The sequence below is a fragment of the Lampetra fluviatilis genome, chromosome 1, assembly GCF_964198595.1.
Source record: "Lampetra fluviatilis chromosome 1, kcLamFluv1.1, whole genome shotgun sequence".
Taxonomy (NCBI): domain Eukaryota; kingdom Metazoa; phylum Chordata; class Hyperoartia; order Petromyzontiformes; family Petromyzontidae; genus Lampetra; species Lampetra fluviatilis.
Genome location: NC_136275.1, coordinates 621412 through 641671, shown reverse-complemented (window position 1 = coordinate 641671; position 20260 = coordinate 621412). Strand labels below are relative to the sequence as shown.

Here is a 20260-nt window from a genome sequence, read left to right as displayed (position 1 = left end):
CTGTGGTGAGTTGAGTTCGTGGTGAGTTTGTGGTGAGTGGTGAGTAGAGTCTGTGGTGAGTAGAGTTCGTGGTGAGTTTGTGGTGAGTGGTGAGTAGAGTTTGTGGTGAGTGGTGAGTAGAGGTTGTGGTGAGTAGAGTTTGTGGTGAGTGGTGAGTAGAGTCTGTGGTGAGTGGTGAGTAGAGTCTGTGGTGAGTAGAGTTTGTGGTGAGTGGTGAGTAGAGTCTGTGGTGAGTAGAGTTCGTGGTGAGTTTGTGGTGAGTGGTGAGTAGAGTTTGTGGTGAGTGGTGAGTAGAGGTTGTGGTGAGTAGAGTTTGTGGTGAGTGGTGAGTAGAGTCTGTGGTGAGTAGAGTTTGTGGTGAGTGGTGAGTAGAATCTGTGGTGAGTAGAGTCTGTGGTGAGTGGTGAGTAGAGTCTGTGGTGAGTGGTGAGTAGAGTTTGTGGTGAGTTGTGAGTGGTGAGTAGAGTTTGTGGTGAGTTGTGAGTGGTGAGTAGAGTCTGTGGTGAGGAGTGGAAGTTTGCGGTGAGGAGCTCCTCACCTGTCTCCGAGTCAACAGCGACCGAGTGGCCACGCGCCCCGCCACCAATCACGGGGCGCGGTCCGCGTGACGTCACCGCGCCACGCACCGATGTCGCAACCGCGTGACGTCACGGCGCCACGCACCGATGTCGCAATCGCGTGACGCCACCGCGCCACGCGATCCGATGACAATGTCTCACGTCGTCATGACATTACAATTTTTTTTTACCAAAACATTAAAATGAATTTGAAACAAAGTTTACGCTCCCGACGAGACGAAAGTAATTGTCGACGACGATGTTTTTCTTTATAGTAACGACAAAAAAAAAACTCACGTCGGTCAACATCCGTGACGTCACGACGCACTGCGCGATGACGTCAGAACGTTGACGCCGCAGCGTCAGTGGGGAAGGTAAAACCCGAAAAGCGACGAAGCTCTTTTCCGCCGGCGTCCGAGAATCTGAACTCGGCGCTCGCCGGACGCAACCCGCGGGCTGCGATGCCTTGTCGAGGAATCGACTGAAGCCGCGGCCGCCCGCCCCCGGGGCCCCCGGACGTGACCGCGAGCCCAGCCAGTGGCGCTCGGCCTCCGCTGGGAGCCACCACCACCAACAACTACAGCGGCGGCGGCGGTGTTGTTGTTGTTTAGCGGACACGTGTCGATGCTGAGGAGGTAGCGCGGTCGGCCCCGCAATGGACGCGACGAAGCTGGAGCAGGACGCCGTGAAGTTCGCGCGCCTCGGCGTGGTCAGAGACGAGGGCGGCGAGTACGGGGAGGCCGTCTTCTTCTACAAGGTGGCGGCGGCGGCGGCGCCACGCGGCCACGTTCACCCACTAACACCACCACTAACACCACTACTACTACACACAGCACTACCACAACTACTACTACCACTAACACCACGACTACCACTCCACACAGCACCACGACCACTACTACCACTACTACAACCACCACCACTACACACAGCACCACCACAACTACTACCACCACCACTACCACCACTACTACCACTCCACACAGCACCACTACCACCACCACTACACACAGCACCACCACCACCACTACACACAGCACCACCACTACACACAGCCCCATCACCACCACCACGACACATAGCCCCATCACCACCACTACACACAGCCCCATCACCACCACCACTACACACAGCCTCATTACCACCACCACTACTACACACAGCACCACCACCACTACACACAGCACCACCACCACTACCACCACCACTACTACACACAGCACATCACCACCACTACACACAGCCCCATTACCACCACCACACACAGCCCCATTACCACCACTACTACACACAGCACCACCACCACTACACACAGCACCATCACCACCACCATCACCACTACTACACAGCACCACCACTACACACACCACTACACACACCACTACCACCACCACTACACAGCACCACTACCACCACTACTACACACAGCACCACCACCACCACTACACACAGCCCCATCACCACCACCACTACACACAGCCTCATTACCACCACCACTACACACAGCACTACTACCACCACCACTACACACACCACTACCACCACCACTACACACAGCACCACCACTACACACTAGAATGAATTGTTCTCCAACTTAGCGATAAGATGAAACTGTCTTCGTCATCATCCCAGACCGGCGTGGGTGCACCTGCTCGGTGCATCCAGTCGGCGGTGTTTACGAGATGTTAACGACCTCGCCTGGTATGCAGGTGGTCGTGGGTTCAATCCCGATCCCTGACGCCTGCTGCTGTATACTTGGAGTATTTGGCTGCTACAGATGTCCACGTGATACGCCGCTTCTCGTTGTGCCAGGTCCCTTCTGATAAAGAGCTTCATAGCTCTGTGGGCCTTACCTGGTACGGGCAAAACAAAGTTTAGTTTCAGGTTCACCAGTTGCTCCATTAAAGACTCGCTTATTTGTTGACACATAAAACCACAATCATCGCAAGAACACATGGACGAGTAGGCCTTAGAGGCTTCGTCCAAGTCATCGGCCCGCTCTGGGAACAGCACGGTACACCTTTGGTATCTGTCAGCTCGTTCATCGTTTTCCGAGCTTGGCATAAATAATCAAGCACTCGAACTGTGTACATGACACACGTGGTGCTCCTCGTGTGTTGTACATGACACGTGTGTGCGCGTGCACACGTGTGGCTGCTCGTATGTTGTACATGACACGTGTGTGCGCGAGCATACGTGGTGCTGCTCGTGTGTTGTACATGACACGTGTGTGTGTGTGTTGTTGTTGTGTGGCAGGAGGCTGCCCAGGCCCTGCTGTACGCCCTGCAGGCTGGCTCGCGGGCAGAGCGCTTGGCCGAGAAGGCGCACGAGTACCTCGACCGCGTTGAAGTGCTGCAGGCCACGGGTGAGTAGCTCCTCGCTGATGTGACCCCAGGGGCACTCGTGAACCACAGCAGGCCTGTGGTCAAGAGGCTCATCGATCGACGCTCCTGCTTATTATGGCAATGAAGCATGTTGCCATTGTATTTTCTGTGTCAACACGGCAACGGTACTGTACATATCACGTTGAAACATTGCCGTACGTTGTCGAGAGGCGGGATAGTGTTAAAATGTGAAAGGCAAGATGAGGAATGGTTTGTTCACTTTTTAAAAATCACGAAAATGCAATACGCAACCGACGCCGCTGATGGCCCCCCCCGCACCTCGCCACGGATTCCTTCCGCCGGATCTTACAGCCGGATCTTACAGCCATTGCCACAACATACCTCGCACACTCTGTGTAATGTTATTTTGCACGTCTTATACACCTAAAAAATAAACACCCTTCATCGCCCATAGGCTGGGCATAAGCACTGACCACCGATGGCAGTGACATGGTTTACACATTCCTGCGGAGTGAGCTGGTAGGAACGTTGGGTTGCTCAGTCAATGGCCAGGGTCAACGGCGGCGTGGTGTATTCCGCAAATATGGCCGACTGTGAGGGCGGGCACAAGCCGGCGTGAGTAGGTTAAGCGTTGAGTTTTATAAGGGCACCACGGGGTGACCAGCCCCTCCCCACCCAACCCCACCCCTCCCACTCCCCACCCCTCCCACCCCCCACCCAGCCCCACCCTCCCCACCCAGCCCCTCCCCACCCTCTCCTCCCCACCCAGCCCCTCCCTGCACGACGAACGGACACAATAATCCCCTGTGGGCTGGTATAACAAGGAGGTTCCTACCAGTATAACGTTGTCACCCGTTGCTCGTCGTGTGACAGTCCAGGCCAGTTCAGGACAGAGGGGGCAGCTGAAGTCGGCCCAGCAGGTGGCGACGGAGCGAGCGTACTTCCTGTGCAAAAAGGCGTTCGAAGCGGAGGAGAAGAACAATGAGGAGGAAGCGGCAGACCTCTACAAGAAGACCAAGGAACTGTGCATCAACACGGTGAGAGAAGCGCCTTGCACCTGAGCCCACTGCGAACATTCCACTCCGGCAGCGTCACTATTATTCGTACTGTACAGGCCACGATCCACTGGGGCAATTTTAGGGCAACCTTTGCCGGCTATGGACATTGTCAACGGTTGCCGCAGCGTTTCCTGTCGTAACAAAAACACAATAATGTCGTTGCCCAAAGCAGCTCCACCCTCGTTGGCAAATTGGATGGCAACTTCCAATCACTCCTTCCAATCACTCCACTGCGGGAGGGGGCATCACACTCCTTGGTGCCCTCCTGCTTTACGCGGATAATCCGATTCACGGGGATTCTGTGTCCTGTTCTGGGTGACTGGATTCAGAGCTGAGGGTGTTTGTTCTCTCGAGGGGCTTTTGCCATCCGTCGCAATGACATCCACTCCCCACCTAGCTGCTACTTGTGCCTCTTAAATCCTTAGAAATCATACGTAACCCCTTTATACCCAGACTGGTTTTCCTGTTTGCCCCAATGTATTCACCTTGCGGAGCCACTGTGCCTCTGGCCGTCTATGAACAACTAATCCAAAGACAATGGCCAACCTTGCTAATCTCCTAAATTTTGTGAAATGGGACTTGTTCCCTTCCACACACTTGCTACAGAACCTAAACAATGGGATAGGCCCCCATGCATTATGTAACGCACATGAATTCTTAAAAATGTGTTATATCGGCCGGAACAACAAAGTTCCTACACTGTGCGGATCGCGAGCCTACATTGTCGAGATGGGGCACAGACTTTGGAGGCGGGTGGAGAGAGAACAATGCAGGGACCTCGAAATCGCGAAGTCAGAGGGCAAGTCTGAGTTGCTCTCTCTTGTGCCCCACCTTCCTCTCCGGCGTGGTGATGATGATGATGTCCTTCTCGGTCATCGGAGCCCTGCAAAGCCCCTCGCTCTCTCTTCGCCCTGCCTCTCCCTTCTAGCAGAGGCTCAATCAGCTATGGGCGCCGATACTTTTTCAATGTTCCGTTTTTTACGCGTAAAATCCTTACGACACCTTTACCGACTGAATGAAGGGATATCGCTCCTGGAACTTAATTTGCGCTAGGCCTTGATATTTATTATCATAATCCTCACCCTCCCTGCATCAGATCCCATTGCCAGAGTGTTGTCGCTCCCTCTTCTTGGAGAGCCAACTTCCCCATGTACTGAGAACCGAAGCCACGTAGGAACGTTCTTGGGGAGAAAAATAAAATCAACACGGAGCCCTCGGGGATCTGCTTGTGGCTGGCTAAAGTTCAGGGCTGAAACCCATCGTGTCTGTGTGTGCGTGGAGAGCGGTAGCGTGACTGTTATGCTGTTGCACTACGAACCTGGCGAACTGAGTTCGATTCCTGCTCATAACCAACATCAGTGTTGAGACTGGTGAGATGGTGTGGTGAGATGCTGTGAGGGTGAGGTGGGGTGTTGAGACTGTGGTGAGATGGTGCGGTGAGATGTGTGTGGTGAGGTGGGGTGTTGAGGCTGTGTGGTGAGATGGTGTGGTGAGATGTGTGAGGGTGTGGCGGGGTGTTGAGATTGTGTGGTGAGATGCTGTGATGGTGAGGTGGGCCATGATGGGCATAGTGTGCCTCTGAGATATTGAATCAACAGATGAATTCAGTTTGTAGACCATCATTGCTAAGCCAACACTTCTTTGATTTTAGAGAACTGTCACTCGATTCCATTACCCACCCAGTTGCCAGAGTCACTTTTGTTGGTGACTGTTGCTGGCAAAAAATTCCATAAAAGTGTCCTCGTGGATCATGGTCTTTAAAGCCATTTAAACCAAGCAATATTTGATCGGTTGTTTAATGCAATGCTAAATTGTCACTAGTCAATACTGTTCAATGGCTATTTTCTCTTGTGCTGGAAGTCATACGTATAGAGTATAGCATTTGAAACCCAGTGAAGTGTTTGTAATTGTGAAATGCGACTTTTCTTTTTTTAGAAAAATGCCACCGCAGATAAAGATCTACAGAGTAAACTGAACAAGCTAGCCGAACAGGCTGAAGAGAGGTATGCCGGTGCCACTCGGTCGCAAAGGAATGCTTGTTGCCATTCAGTCTCTGCTTTTGTGATAAAAGTTCTCTATGTAGCTCTGCATGCTTCGTGACTCATTAATGCACGCAGGAGGGCCGATCCCGATTGTGCACGAGTTCACACTCCTGCATATCAGCTGTGCTTGTTTGGCACAAGAGTTTTAAGTTATTGTTTTACTTGCCGCTGCTGAAAATAAGCAAGCCTGAATGCCAAGAACTCCATGAGTCACCCCTTTCCACGTGATATGCATGCAGGTGGCTATTGATCGTGGGTGTTGGAAGATTTCCAGTCCTAGTAATTTCGTGGTGGCGCACACGCCTCTAATCGAGTACTCTGCGGAGGCATCCAGGGTTGGAGGATCACGCGAACGTTGTAAAACTCCCGTGGGTGTCAAGGGTTCCGTCGCTTGGCTCGCCAGGAGAAGGCAATACACCCGAATCTCCGATTAGCACGGTTGGCTACGTACGGTGCGAAATAAGTTCAACACACCTTCATGTGTGATCCACCAACCCTCACTTGCACAGTGCTGGATAATAGGAGTACGCCACCACCGCCCGGCTATTTAAAGGTTTTGGTTGAACTTATCAGGGAATGTGCGAGTCACAGTCGCGCTGACCTCCGCACCACCACCGGCCCGGCCGCTGTTTGCGCTCAGGGCGGAGAAGCTCAAGGGCGCTTCGAACGTGGCGGCCGTGCACTCGGAGAGCGACGGGGCGCAGCGGTACCCCTCGCAGCCCGTCCGCCGGGTGCCCCCCCTGGGCTTTGACTTCAACAATGAGGGGGGCGGCCGGGGGCCCGCGGGTCCCGGGAGGCCCGGAGGCGGCCGGGGGCCTGGGGGTCCCTCAAAGCCACATGGCCCGCCGCCGTCGGCGACCGAGTCGTACAGGGACGAGGAGATCACGGTGCTCAGGTGAATTCTGGGTACTCTTACGTCGCAGATTCGTTTTTTCGCGCTGCACGGTGGAGGAGCGGCGTGCAGCCGGGGCATCCGTGTGTTTTCTCTTGCAGGACAACTTCGCTCATCAACGGCTTGAAGTACGTGCCTTTCTTGGAATTGGATCTCAAGGAACGTTTTGCGTTCCCGATACCGTTCAGGTCGGTGTTCCTTTGATTTCTGTCCACACGCAACCAAGCAACGGTGAAGCCATTTTCTGTTTGTCTCAAGCTAATAATCGCCCTTGTTTTTTTGGATATCAGCGTGTTTCCTTCTTAATCAGTATGTGGCACGTGAGCTATTAAGTGGAATACGTCACTTGTGTTTTCTCTAACTAGTTGCAAATGCTTTGCGTCTTGTCTGCTGTTGCCCAGTGATGAGCACGGGAAGCTGGCACTGGCTCCCAAGCAGAAGGACAGGTTTGCTCGATGGGTGCGGCCATCAGATATCTGCACCAACCCCACTGTTATCTACGCCATCTCAAGCTTCAGCATCAAGCAGGTACTGCTTGACTCTGGTCCTCGTTATCAGGCCACCAAACAGTCCCCATTTTAATATTTTATGGCTTCCTGTACTGATAATGGTGGGCGGGGCTACCTGTAGTGGGTGGGCCTAAGACAGGTGGGTGGGGCTACCTGTAGTGGGTGGGCCTAAGCGAGGTGGGTGGGGCCACCTGTGTAGTGGGTGGGCCTACCTGTGTAGTGGGTGGGCCTAAGCGAGGTGGGTGGGGCTACCTGTGTAGTGGGTGGGCCTAGGCGAGGTGGACAGGGCTGCCTGTAGTGGGTGGGCCTAAGTTATGTGGGCGGGGCTACCTATAGTGGGTGGGCCTAAGAGATGTGGGCGGGGCTACCTGTAGTGGGTGGGCCTAAGAATGTGCGGGGCTGCCCATGTAGTGGGTGGGCCTAAGACAGGTGGGCGGGGCTACCTGTAGTGGGTGGGCCTGTGACAGGTGGGTGGGGCTAAGAGAGTTGGGCGGGGCTACCTGTGTAGTGGGTGGGCCTAAGACAGGTGGGCGGGGCTACTTGTAGTGGGTGGGCCTAAGACAGGTGGGTGGGGCTACCTGTGTTGTGGGCAGTCTCTAGAAGCAGTGGGCGGGACCAGCATCAGTCTGGGCGCCCCATCCGCTGGGCGGGGCTCGTGATTGGGTGGGTGTGGATTTGTAAAAATGGATGGGGCTGATGGGAGAAGTGGCTGCCATGTGGTACGATTGAGCCTCCAAGAAAACTGGCAGCGTTATTGTTTTGCAGTCGTCACATCACCTGTTCGATGGCTGGTTAATCTGTCAAGTCTAATCAGTGTCTTCAACGGCTATATAGTTATGAAGTAGCATGTTTCCTAAATGACTTGCAGATGGCTTGTGGAATGTGTTCTCTGCTTATATCTCTGCTGTGCTCATTATGATTGATGATATGCTAGCAGGTGCTGCTTTACTCATGTTAAATCTATTTTGCAATAAATGTCAGTTTTCAACAATTTTCTGAAATTACGGCACTCCTCGAAGGCTGTGGGGACATGAGCTGCATGAAAAATACGTTCACTTTTATGTGTAGAGACAGATAAATGAAGGAGGCATTATCCGCTGACATTATATTCTTCATGCCAGTGCTGGTTAGATGTTGCACGTGATGGGCCCTCATACGGCTACTAGTATCAAAGCACAACTTATTAGTTTCCGCATTCATTTGTTATTTTTAAAAAAACTATAATATGCTAACGATGGCTCTAGATACTGCACACACACAGGTCTGGTGAACATGAATGTACGATCCGTGGCACGAGCTCATTGTGTGCACTGTGTGGTCGACATCGTGATGGTATTACACGTCTGCGTGCGCGCGCGCTCCGACAGACGGTGGTGTCAGACTGCTCCTTCGTGGCGTCTCTGGCCATCAGCGCAGCCTACGAGCGCCGCTACAAGAAGCAGCTGATAACCAGGTGAAAGTGGCACTCGGTTAATGATCACAATGTTTTTTTGGGGTGGTTTCCGTATCGCACCATTCGTGCGAATGGCATCGCAAACCGCCGTGGATTCTGTAACGCGCACAGCTGTTCCGCACCGAGGCGTGGGGAGACCACAAACGGGAAGGCGACCAGAACCTGTGCCAACAAATGCCCGAATTCTGTGGTCCTGTATTGGGATGATTGGCCAACTCCATGAATGAGCGTTTACACATGTCGGTGGGAACTGGAGTGCCCTCGGGGGTAGGAATGAGCACACTCGCTGTGCTGCCGTGTCCTGGCAAGCCAGCAGGTGGCGACCTTGACGCCCTTGGGTCGCTCGGCACTCCGTCGTTCAGATTGGACTTGCACACCGCACTGAACCGCGGCTCGCAAGGGATGCAGGGATATCAAGGACCTTGTCCTAAGTCCTCCTGTAAGACTGCAGCCTTTACAAACAGCCGATTTGTCATTTCCTCCCATGTAGGTGTGTTATTACCTTCGTATAAATGTGCACGTGCTAGGGCTGGATGCTGCTGATCTCAGTGATGAGTGAAACCCTTTTGGGCCAAAATTCTTCAAAACCATACTTGAAAAGTTGTTCATTCTGGATTATTGATGATGAATAAGATGTACGTTTATATTCCCCAAATCAGAATATAGAGCTCTTAAAGTCGTTATTATTGCACTTGTTTTCCTAAGAAAGCTTCACTGAGTACCAAGACTGCTAAGATTTTGCAGTAGGGGGCGACGATTCATTTCTATCCGTTTCCCGAATAAATTTGCGAGTAATTTTTCTCATTTCGCTGCGCAAACCCGGCTCCATGCTGTGGGATGCGGGTGACGTCATCCTGCGTTGTGTGAGGAGTCGGCGCTAAGTGTGATGACGTCATCACGTCGTCCCCCAGCTCTGGGGTGATGTCACCGTGTGGAAGCCATAGGTGCTGCTCAAGGGTCGATGACGTCATGCCTAGAAATCGCTTCTCGATGTAAATCAATGGGGAACCGTATTCCGTAAAATTCTACCAATAAAATGCGGGTCACTCTTCCACATCAAATTGGCTCCCAATGGTCTGTATTGGATGTTACTTCTCGAAAAAATATTGTGAATTGGGAATGGCGACATTTTTCTGTGTATGTCCTCGGCAAGAGAATAATTTTTGGCTTCATGCGTGTTTGGGAGACACAGAATGTGAGGGATACTTGTTCATCATATATATATACATACACACACCTGCAGTATTAATCAGGGTAAGCTCCCGTATTAGAACCGCAATGCTCTGCAACAAAAGGCGTTAGCGCTGGGCCGTGTCACCGCCCTGGAATTTTAGCTGTCCACTTTCACACTCTTGTGAATTGTGCCACAAACAAGTTTGACGAACGTAAAATGTGGCTTGTATTTGCGTCAATGTGCGCGTGCCGATTGTTTTGCCGATTATCTTGGAACAGCATCATCTTCCCCCAAAACAAGCGAGGAGAGCCCGAGTACAATCCCTGCGGCAAGTACATGGTCAAGCTGCACATTAACGGCGTCGCCAGGAAGGTACGAGCTCCGGTTCCGTCACGTTTCTTTCAAAAAATCCCTGCGCAACAGACTCGCACGTCGGATGTTTTGAAACCTCCGTGAAGCACCTGGACATCTGTGACAAAGAGCTTTGTAGCTCATCGGATTCCTCCAGGATAAATGAAGATTCAGATTGTGTGTGTGTGTTGGTGTAGGTCATCATTGACGACTACTTGCCGGTGGATCACCGCGGGGAGCTCCTGTGCTCCTACTCCACCAACCACAACGAGCTGTGGGTCTCGCTCATTGAGAAGGCCTATATGAAGGTGATGGGAGGCTACGACTTCCCTGGTTCCAATTCTGTGAGTATGCATGTTGAACTTCTTTCGCACCGTACGTAGCCAAACGTGCTAATCGGAGGTGCGGTGTCCGAGTCTTCGTTGCCTAAATCTTTATAATTGGCATTAAAACCATCTGTTTCCTTCAAATGTTCTTCTTTATCACATTTGTGTAATTATATATAGATGTAGAACAAACGTCTGTGCTGGGGGGTGGGATGCGTGAGCGGGATGGGGAGAGGGGAGGCCCGATTGCTGACACGGGCACTGAAGTGGTCCCCACGGTGACCTCGGAGCAGATGGAGGGATGATGTCTTGGAGGTGGCTGCGTGTTTATTGTGCAGCAGCAGCAGTAGCAGCAGCTGCGCCATCTGGTGGAGGGGAGCGTGCGTTGGTGGTGCGGTGGGTGGCGGCATCGGCGGCTTTGGCCACGGTGACAACTGGGACTCGGGCGGGGGATCGCTTCACCTGCAGATGCCGCGCAACGCGTTACAATGCGCAGCGTTTCATGCGCAGTCGGATTAAAATACGTTGGCGTTGTGTGCGCCTGTACAGAACATCGACCTGCATGCGCTGACCGGCTGGATTCCGGAGCGCATCTCCATGCACTCGGAGCACCAGCTCTTCAACAAGGAGGCCACCTTCAACATGCTCCATCAGCGGTGCGGCCTGCGGTCTCGGCACAGCGCGCCGTTTGCTCACCGCTGCCTCTGCTTGCTTTCGGAGCGGAGCGCTGCCAAACGTGGATATGCCCATCGCAGTTGTGTGCTTGAGCGCTCCACTTCAATTGAAAACTAAGAGTCTGATAATTCTGCATCGATGACAAAAAACACTTCTTGCAGTAATTCCGTTTTGTAAATTGTATTCAAAAGCAACTCGAGTTATGCATGCAGCGCCGTGCCGGTTTGTTGAAGGTGCCTATTGAGCAATTGACACCACTTAGCCACACTGGGCTGTCTGGCTGTAGATGAACGTGGCTTGTGAACTGCGAATGTCGTGTAGGTTTCACCACGGGGACGTCCTCATCACCATTGCCACAGGAGTGATGACGGATGAAGAGGGGGAGCAGAGAGGCTTGGTCCCCACGCATGCATATGCAGTGCTGGACATTCGCGAGGCACAGGTACATGCGTGTCTGTCTGTGTGTGTGCTGATTGTGCCACTGGCTCCCAATGCAATCCCCAAACAACTTCAAGATCCTACTCGGTGACTTGCGCTCTTTCCTGCCTTGCTAACAACACATGCCCCAAAAGTCTGCGAAGGCTATACGGGGGATGTTTGTGTTTGAGTGAGTAGGGCGTGAAGTTCCTGCAGCTGAAGAACCCGTGGAGTCACCTGCGCTGGAAGGGCCGCTACAGTGAGCGCGACGAGAAGAACTGGACTCCGGGCCTACAAAAGGCCTTGAACTACGACCTAAAGAAAGCGCAGAAGACAGACGATGGTACGGTCATGGGGATTTCAGGTCGCTGTGATGGAATCCTTCCGTAACCTACAATAAGCCAAATTCATGGATAAGATGGTGTTGTATATTCCTGACACGCTTAGATGACAATGCTGATGTATGAACACTGGTGGAGTGTTAGCACGGGTGAAGGCCATTCACGGTCTGGTGGCTTGTACACATTGGACATGTGCGGGTCACCGATTGTCTTAGCGATGGATACAGTCCGTAACAAGCCAGGGAGCGCGTAGCGCGAGTCCGCGAGCGCTCTCTTCACGAAGGTTGCCGCTCCGCGTTTGGCACGGTGCTGCCGCGCCACAGTAGTGTGTCCGGCGATGTCGCATCTTGCATCTTGTTTGTCACGCTTGGGGAGATGTTCCTGGACGGCCTGGCACGTCCATGTCGTGCTGGCGCTGGAACCTGGCCAGGCAATTCACTGTTGTCGCGGCGTGAGAGGCCCCCTCTTTGTTGAGATGGCACACATGGAGAATGCCGGGTCGACAGATTTAGCTTCTGTTGAGGCTTGGAGAGACGCCTATGGCTTCTTCCTTGATCACTGCTCTGGCCTAGAGGCTGTTTCCCAGAATCCGGTCCGCCTTGGTGGCATTCTATCGGCTGCGCCGGTCACCCAAGGTTACCGTGGCCTTCCACTGTGAGCACGGTGAGCGTGCGTGATGGTGCTCCGTTTGCGTGTGCCACGGCAGGTGTGTTTTGGATTGACTGGGAGGCTGCCTGCGCATTTTACGATGTGATCTACCTCAGCTGGAACCCTTCCATCTTCCCGGAGACGACCTGTCTGCACAGGTAGGCACACACCAAGTTGTACATTTAAAACGCTCGTATGTGTGGTGTCATTGTGTGTTTGCTTGGCGTGTGTCACATTGACAGCCTGGACCCTCTTGCAGACGAAATGTTCCATCTCGAGGGAGCATCCAGTAGAAATATTTTAACAAATAAAAACAATGATAAATAGCTTTCAAAACAACAATACATGAAAGATGTAGCTCGTGTATGTGGTTGAACAAAATAACGGGGGGATAAATCCTGTCGGCATGAGCAGAGCCCGTGGTCGCTTATTTTATAATTGAATTTGTAGAAGCATCAGTCATTCAATTGGCAGAGCAGTCGCTCCTGCTGGATATCTTTGTGCTCGCCAAAGTTCAACTGCGGAAGAACTGGAGAGAAGAAATGCTGAAGATGCAGCACAGCCCAGCCCACCGTCCGCTTTGCATCTAAAGTTGCCCCTCGCCCCCCGTGTGCCTCCAGCCAGTGGAGCTCGGAAAAGGGCCCCGTGCGAGACGCGTACAGCCTGGGCAACAACCCCCAGTACCGCCTGGAGGTGCAGTGTCCCCAGGGAGGGGCTGCGGCAGTGTGGGTGCTGCTCACCCGGCACATCACCGACAAGGTGAGGCGGGTGGGGGGGGGCAGCTCCCGTCGCGGCGGTCCCCAGCTTGCCGCGCTTGCCACGGAGGCTCGGGAGGCTCGCGAAGGCTTTTATCGTCGGGTCAGGCCGCGTTCGCACGCCCGCGGGGTTCTCAGTGCAGCCCGTCTCTCGCGCTGTCCTCCGCTGTCCTTTTGCAGGACGACTTTGCGGAGAACAAGGTGTTTTTCACGCTCCTGGTTTACAAGACCAACGGCAAAAAGATCTACTACCCCAGTGAGTAGACCCCATCCTGGAACAACCCACACTGGACCTCGGCATACCTGCTGCCTTCTGTCTTATCGCAAGCCTTATCTTGGAAAGGTCTTAGAAGGCTTATCCCCTCCCAACTCCCCACGACGCGGTTGTCGTGTTTCTGTCCACTCTACCGAGACGCACAGTAAGCATCGGCCCTGTTTCCCAAAGTAATACATTGGCCCGTGTGTTAGTCATCGTAATTGCCCACGTGTTTGTGCTTCGTGCGTACATAGGTATCCTCACAACCCGCTGCCGTTTTGACTCTTGACAGGTGACCCAGCGCCGTACATCGACGGCATCCGCATTAACAGCCCCCACTACCTGACCAAGCTGACCGTCAAGGACCCGGGCAAGACGGTGTACACGCTCGTGGTGTCGCAGTACGAGAAGCACAACACCATCCAGTACACGCTGCGGGTGAGGGCACCGCACCCGCGTCGTATCGCACCCCACTCGCGTCTCATGGCAAGAAGGACCTGGGTTTGATTCCCGACTCTCTGTGTGGAGGTTGTGTTCTCCGCCTGTTCTGCACGGGTTTCCTCCAGGCTCTCTTTGTTTCCACACCATAGCTAACACAAAAACGTACAATGCCAATCTTGGTTCTAATTTGTAAAACTAAATATTTAAAAGTTACCCACCAATTACTTGCATGGCAATTTTGTCCTTGCTCCTGGCAGACCAAGGTCCACCGCCGAGCCAGGCGCTCTGACCTTGAGCCAGGCGCTCTGACCCTGAGCCAGGCGCTCTGACCTTGAGCCAGGCGCTCTGACCCTGAGCCAGGTGCTCTGACCTTGAGCCAGGCGCTCTGACCCTGAGCCAGGCGCTCTGACCTTGAGCCAGGCGCTCTGACCCTGAGCCAGGTGCTCTGACCTTGAGCCAGGCGCTCTGACCTTGAGCCAGGTGCTCTGACCTTGAGCCAGGCGCTCTGACCCTGAGCCAGGCGCTCTGACCTTGAGCCAGGCGCTCTGACCCTGAGCCAGGTGCTCTGACCTTGAGCCAGGCGCTCTGACCCTGAGCCAGGCGCTCTGACCCTGAGCCAGGTGCTCTGACCTTGAGCCAGGTGCTCTGACCTTGAGCCAGGCGCTCTGACCTTGTGCCGCACAGGGACAGCTGCCGATAGGGGGCAGGTTGTGCACTGTGAGACGTTTTGTTACGTGATGGAGCGCAATTTCAATTCGAGTTCATTCATTCTGTCACTGGAAGTTTCGCAACGTTAAAATCTGCCATTTGTAAATTAGTGGTCATTCCATGGATCTGATTAACTAAAATGCATTGGTGGTAATTTACCCGAATTATGTTTAATGGGTGGCTTATTTCATGAAGTGTGTGTTTTACATTCAAAAGTAAAACATGTTTGAAATGCAAATTTAATTAATGTGTGACCCAATGTTGAGGCTGCACTGTCTTTGATATATTTGGCTCAGCTGTGCAATAGAATTTGTCTCGGCTGCTTTAATACGCGGTGGGCTAAATAGATTCCTCGCTCACGATGATCTGATTATCAGAATTGTGCTCGCGTGGATTTTAAATTCTGACCGAACCAGATGTGGTCAGCTAATTTAATGTAAATTTACTTTAAAGTGTTTGGAAATTAAATTGATAGATTGGCCACGTCTATTACGGGCAGCTCGTAAATGCCTGTCCGTCTCTGTGCGCTATTAAAAGTAGACTTTGAGCCCTTGCTCTCGACCGTAAATCCCGCGAGTGTTCATCCCCTGATGTTCATTGGCTGCATTTGCAATCTCTTCATTGCAGGTGTATGGCTCTGGCAAGTTCAACCTTTTGGAGATTCCTTTTCCATTCACTAAACATCAACGGGTATGTATCTACGCACACTGTCTCTTTCATTTGTCTGACCGTGCACATTGAATGTTTGGCCACCTGTTCAGCAGCGAGTCGCACGATGGGGCAGCAGTCATGCCCACCTCCTCGAGATGACGTTTTCAGCCCAGATCCCTTGCCCCCCTCGCTGGAGGAAGCCAACTAAAGTGCACACACAGCATTATTGCTTCTTTCTTTATTCCATATATTTTACCCAGGAAAGCCTTGATGAGCCTTATGATTCTTCAGGAGGGTCCTGCCAGGTTTGCCCAGGAGGGTTGGGCGATGATTGCTATGTAGATTCAAATTAAAATAATTTGCGGTGTAATTTTTCACAATTGGCAAAATTGAACCATGAAGCAGCCACACAGATGGCGTACTCGAGTCGGTGACGTTTTGCACCTCCGATTTGCACGGTTGGCTACGTACGATGTGAAAGAAGTTCAACATACACACGTAGATACATACACGAGACCTTTAACGTCCACTGTGAAGCGAGCGGCACGTGTTTTTACGGTCAATACACCGACGGTAACGGGGGCAGTCGCCGGTTTCGAACCGCGAACCCATCTACCACCGCCGCCGAGACCACGTCACCACCCTGGTGGTGATCGTCACTCCCACAGCAGCCGCCCCCTCCCGGACGCGTTCAGTGGAAGCGGTGCCGATGTGAAGAAGCGGATCGTGATTTTGTGTTTGTAGATAACCGGGAAATGGGAGGGAAGTTCGGCGGGCGGCTGCTCCAACTATCGGGACACGTACAAGAGTAACCCCATGTACCAGCTGCGCGTGGACAAGAAGGGCCCACTGCTCGTGGAGATTCGAGGACCCAAGTTTGTAGTCCCTTGTTCCCACTCCACGCTATGCATGCCGACAGGACAGGTCACATTCACACCATTCAGCAGCGTGTCCAGGTGCCGTCGTGTTATCGCAACGGTCATGCTACTGAAGTGCGCGGGGAGTCGCATCGATTGATTTTCGGGTGTAGACGGTTTATCGTTAACCCAAAACTTGGACCGGTTACGAGTCAATCCCTGAAAGTTCACTTCCAGTTAACCGTTTGCTACAAACCAGTTTAAACCTGTAAAGATATAGCATATTGGTTCAATAATTGTTTTCGATAACACTATAGTTAACCTCTTAAAATTAAAATGTCCTCTTAACTGCAGAGAAATGTATCCAGTTGCAAAATTGTCAACTCTATTCCTGCCGCCTGTCTGTGCGAGTCTCTGTGAACATCGCTGCCCGAACCCCGGTCAGTGTTGCCGTCTCTCCCACCTCGTGCTCAGTGCACAAGTAGCTGGCATCATCGGTAATAACAGCAACATAGAGTGAGCGATTGTGGCCTGTTTCACTTTTAACACCCCATCTACGGAGTGGGACGTTCATATTTTGAAACGGTTGAAACCGGTTCCTGAATCCCTTTTTCTTGGTTTTGTTTCCAAAGCGAGGCATTTTATCGGGGTTCGGTGTTTGCTTTTCGGTTCACGAGAATAAGCGGTTAACGCTGCTTTCCAGTTCTGGTTTTTTGGTTCGGTTTGACTCTCTGCTGCAGGGTGCGTCGCCTGAAGGCCTGCTTGGGAGGCCACTGGCATCGCAAGCACTGTCCCACCTGCGCTCTGGCGCTGATGTGTGTGTGGTGTCTGCACGTAGTGGGTGCACACGGTGCTTGTGCGCGTGGCGTGTGTGTGTGTGTACGATGTGTGTACAAGTACGTGTGTGCCTACCCCCCAGGTTGCTCCTCTCCTGTTGTGTCAGTGGGGTCAGCCGCAGACTTGACACACTGCAAGACATTCCGGTGTTGCATGCAAACTCTGCAGCGGTAAACAGTGACAGAATAAGTACATTTAGAAAGAGATGTCCCGTTACATATCCCGTGTCTCGTGCAATCTGCGCAATGCTGTTTCTTCCCACAAGTGACGCGCGGCGTTGCCGTTGCAGGCAGTACAGCGTGGGGTTTGAGCTCGTGGTGGTCAGCACCGAGGGGGACTCGGGAGCTGCGTTCTCAAGGAAAGGCTCTGGAGATTACAGGCAAGGAACTCCCCCACGATGCTGTAGCGATGCACTCATTCCACCGATTAAAATGTATTCTTAGGATCACGTGCATCAAATCGTGCACGTGAGAATCTCTTATTTTACCTCTCATTCAAATGAATTTACGAGTCGCTGTGTGACGGAACCTTCGTCGCTCTCTCCCCAGGAGCGGATTTTGTTACCTGGAATTGGAGTCGCTGCCAGCTGGGATCTACAACCTCATCCCGACCACCTTCCTGCCTGGCCAGGAGGGCCCGTTCTTCCTGGACATACACACGGCCGCAGCCATCAAAGTCTCGAAACTGCAGGGATAACGCGGCCGTCGTCTTCACGCCACCCATTGCAGCAATCATTCGGCACATCGGGAAAACCTGAGCGGCGGGAATTACACGCTCTTGTTGCCCAACGATCGTTGGCGGCGGTGTTTCGAAGACACTCGTCAAAACATCCTGACATTTACTTACAGCCTGGGTGAGACACACATCGGTTTAATGCTCACCTATGCTGACCACCAGTCCTCTGGCTGGCTTTTAATCCCCTACAGAAATGACTGGTGTGGCAGTGATTAAATATCTTGTACCAAAACACCAGGAGACATTTTGAGACGAGTGACAACATAGTCTTGCGTTGCTCAATCTTATTGTGAACTAAACGTAGTCGAATGATAGGTTGCCTTGAACCTTGACATTGTGTTCTCAGCCACTCTGCATGCTCTGTGCACCTTGCCGGATGTGTCGCTCGCATGAACGGCGACGGTGGGCGGTGCAAATCGGTTGGTGGCAGTGGCTGCTGCAGTGAGAAGCTGAGTTGTGCGTAGCAGATGAGTGATTCGGCACAAACGAATTGGCCTCCGTTTTACATGGCATCGCGGTTCTCGGAAATCGTGTACTTAATCTACATTTTTCTACTCTGCATTTATTACCCAAATCATTAACAAGGATTAAAAGTGAATTTAGTTTACATTTTAACTTAATCATGTGAACATATTTGTTCTAGCCCAACGCATGTTTCATACCGCAAAAGTTACAATCTCTTTTTGTAAAGCTAGCATTAAGTGAAAGTAATTTAAAGCACTTTTATTCTGTTAAAATACTGTTGCCTTTGAATACCGGTTTATGCAATTGTCTGCATAGTACAGAATTTCCCCAAGCGCTGGGTTGTAAGCCCCAGACGGGGGTCGCGTTAGGAGCTTGCGGTTAAATATGTAAGTAGCGATCCGCGCCCTTGTGCAACGCCGCACGCAGGGCCTGGCCCCTGGCTTGTACCCTCCTACGCTCGAGTTCGGGGTCGCCAGATGACATAAACAACAAGGGTTAAAGGTGTGGCCCTGCAGTTGCTTCCCCAAGCGACTGCTGGCAGAAGGGCCTCGCGCTCGAGGAGGTAGTGTATTTGGTCTACTCTTCCACGTTGCCCTGACGTGCTGGACGAGGTGGCCGTGCCCACGACATAGTGATGCCAAAATATAGGTCTGAGGTATCGCCATGTCAAAAATATTTGGGAAACCCGAGATGAGTGTAATGTGTAATGTTTACTAAACGGGGAAAGGTTCTGTTTAGATATTACCGTATGCAATTTCAACTGAAGAGGTATATTTTGCCATGATGGAAATGATTTATTATTCGATGGGGTCGGTTGGTGAACCAAAAACATAAAGTAGAAACATTAATTGTGTTCCATTGTGTAGATCTTATCCACGATATAAATGTTACAATTGATATTTTGTCTGGACGCGACTTTAAATCTGATGCCGTGCGGCATGAGATGCTTTGTGGAAAGTCCTCGACCACAGAGTGGTTGAGGGTTGACGTGTATTGTCGGCTTGCGGGGATACGTGGTGAACAACCGAAGCCAGTTGATTTTTGCTCCTTTATTAATAGTTATTCATTATTTTCCTATTTAATAAACATTGCTTTCGAATATTAACATTGTCGTTCCTTTATTTGGTCAAATGAAAAAAATTATTAACTTGGAAATGTGGATGTTTATTTATTCCGACGTCCCATCGCAACCCGTGAGAACTCGTAACCGGTTTTTTCTTCCTCTCTCTATGGTCACTACAGAATCCCCCAACTCCCTCTGGCGTACAAAGCATGGCTTCGTGCAAACCAGGGTTGTGTCACCGGTAACTGCATATGGCTCTGTGATGTCACAGTAGCAGCCTGGTCTCGGCTCGCTGATGGAAGGTTGCAAAGATTGTCATCCTTGCTTGCAGTTGGAAACGGCATCGTCTCCCCTCCTGATGCCGAGAGGAAATGGGCGAGGTTCAGGACTGTCCCATGCAGCTGCAATGGGGAACGCGGTCCAAACCTCCCCAGCAGGGCCGTCCGTAGGGGGTGTGGGGTAGATCCCACTGCGGGCCCCGCCAACGCCTTCAAACTAAACCAGCACCATGACGTCCAAGTGCCCCCCCCCCCCCCCCAAAGCGCAGGGCCCGGGGCGGTCGCCCCGATTATCCGTATCTCCTGGGACTGCTCTGCTCCCCAGAGACCGTGGCTGACGCAGCTGCTCTGGATATGTGAAGGCAGCAAGCCCGTCATGTTCGAGAATTAGGTTTTCGCTCAGAGGTTCGGAAAGCCGCGCGGCGC

General features: G+C 52.2%; 1 protein-coding gene across 3 annotated transcripts; it reads left to right on the top strand.

Moving 5' to 3' along the window:
- Positions 1 to 796: 796 nt before the first annotated feature.
- Positions 797 to 19594, top strand: CAPN7 (calpain 7). Of its 3 annotated transcripts, XM_078874719.1 has the most exons (21): positions 797 to 1314; positions 2814 to 2922; positions 3776 to 3939; positions 5896 to 5963; positions 6643 to 6897; positions 6996 to 7082; positions 7296 to 7422; positions 8771 to 8856; positions 10309 to 10402; positions 10579 to 10725; positions 11257 to 11363; positions 11704 to 11824; positions 11998 to 12142; positions 12847 to 12946; positions 13409 to 13547; positions 13724 to 13799; positions 14092 to 14237; positions 15576 to 15638; positions 16344 to 16474; positions 17583 to 17672; positions 17842 to 19594. In XM_078874719.1, exons 1-21 carry the CDS (start codon positions 1213 to 1215, stop codon positions 17987 to 17989), a joined length of 2505 nt encoding a protein of 834 aa, XP_078730845.1. In that variant the 5' UTR covers positions 797 to 1212; the 3' UTR covers positions 17990 to 19594. The 3 variants fall into 3 exon arrangements, with proteins under 3 accessions (XP_078730845.1, XP_078730917.1, XP_078730981.1); XM_078874791.1 differs by lacking the exons at positions 797 to 1314; positions 5896 to 5963 and having other exon boundaries at positions 2817 to 2922; XM_078874855.1 differs by lacking the exons at positions 797 to 1314; positions 5896 to 5963 and having other exon boundaries at positions 2843 to 2922; positions 3781 to 3939.
- The last annotated feature ends 666 nt before the right edge of the window (positions 19595 to 20260 follow it).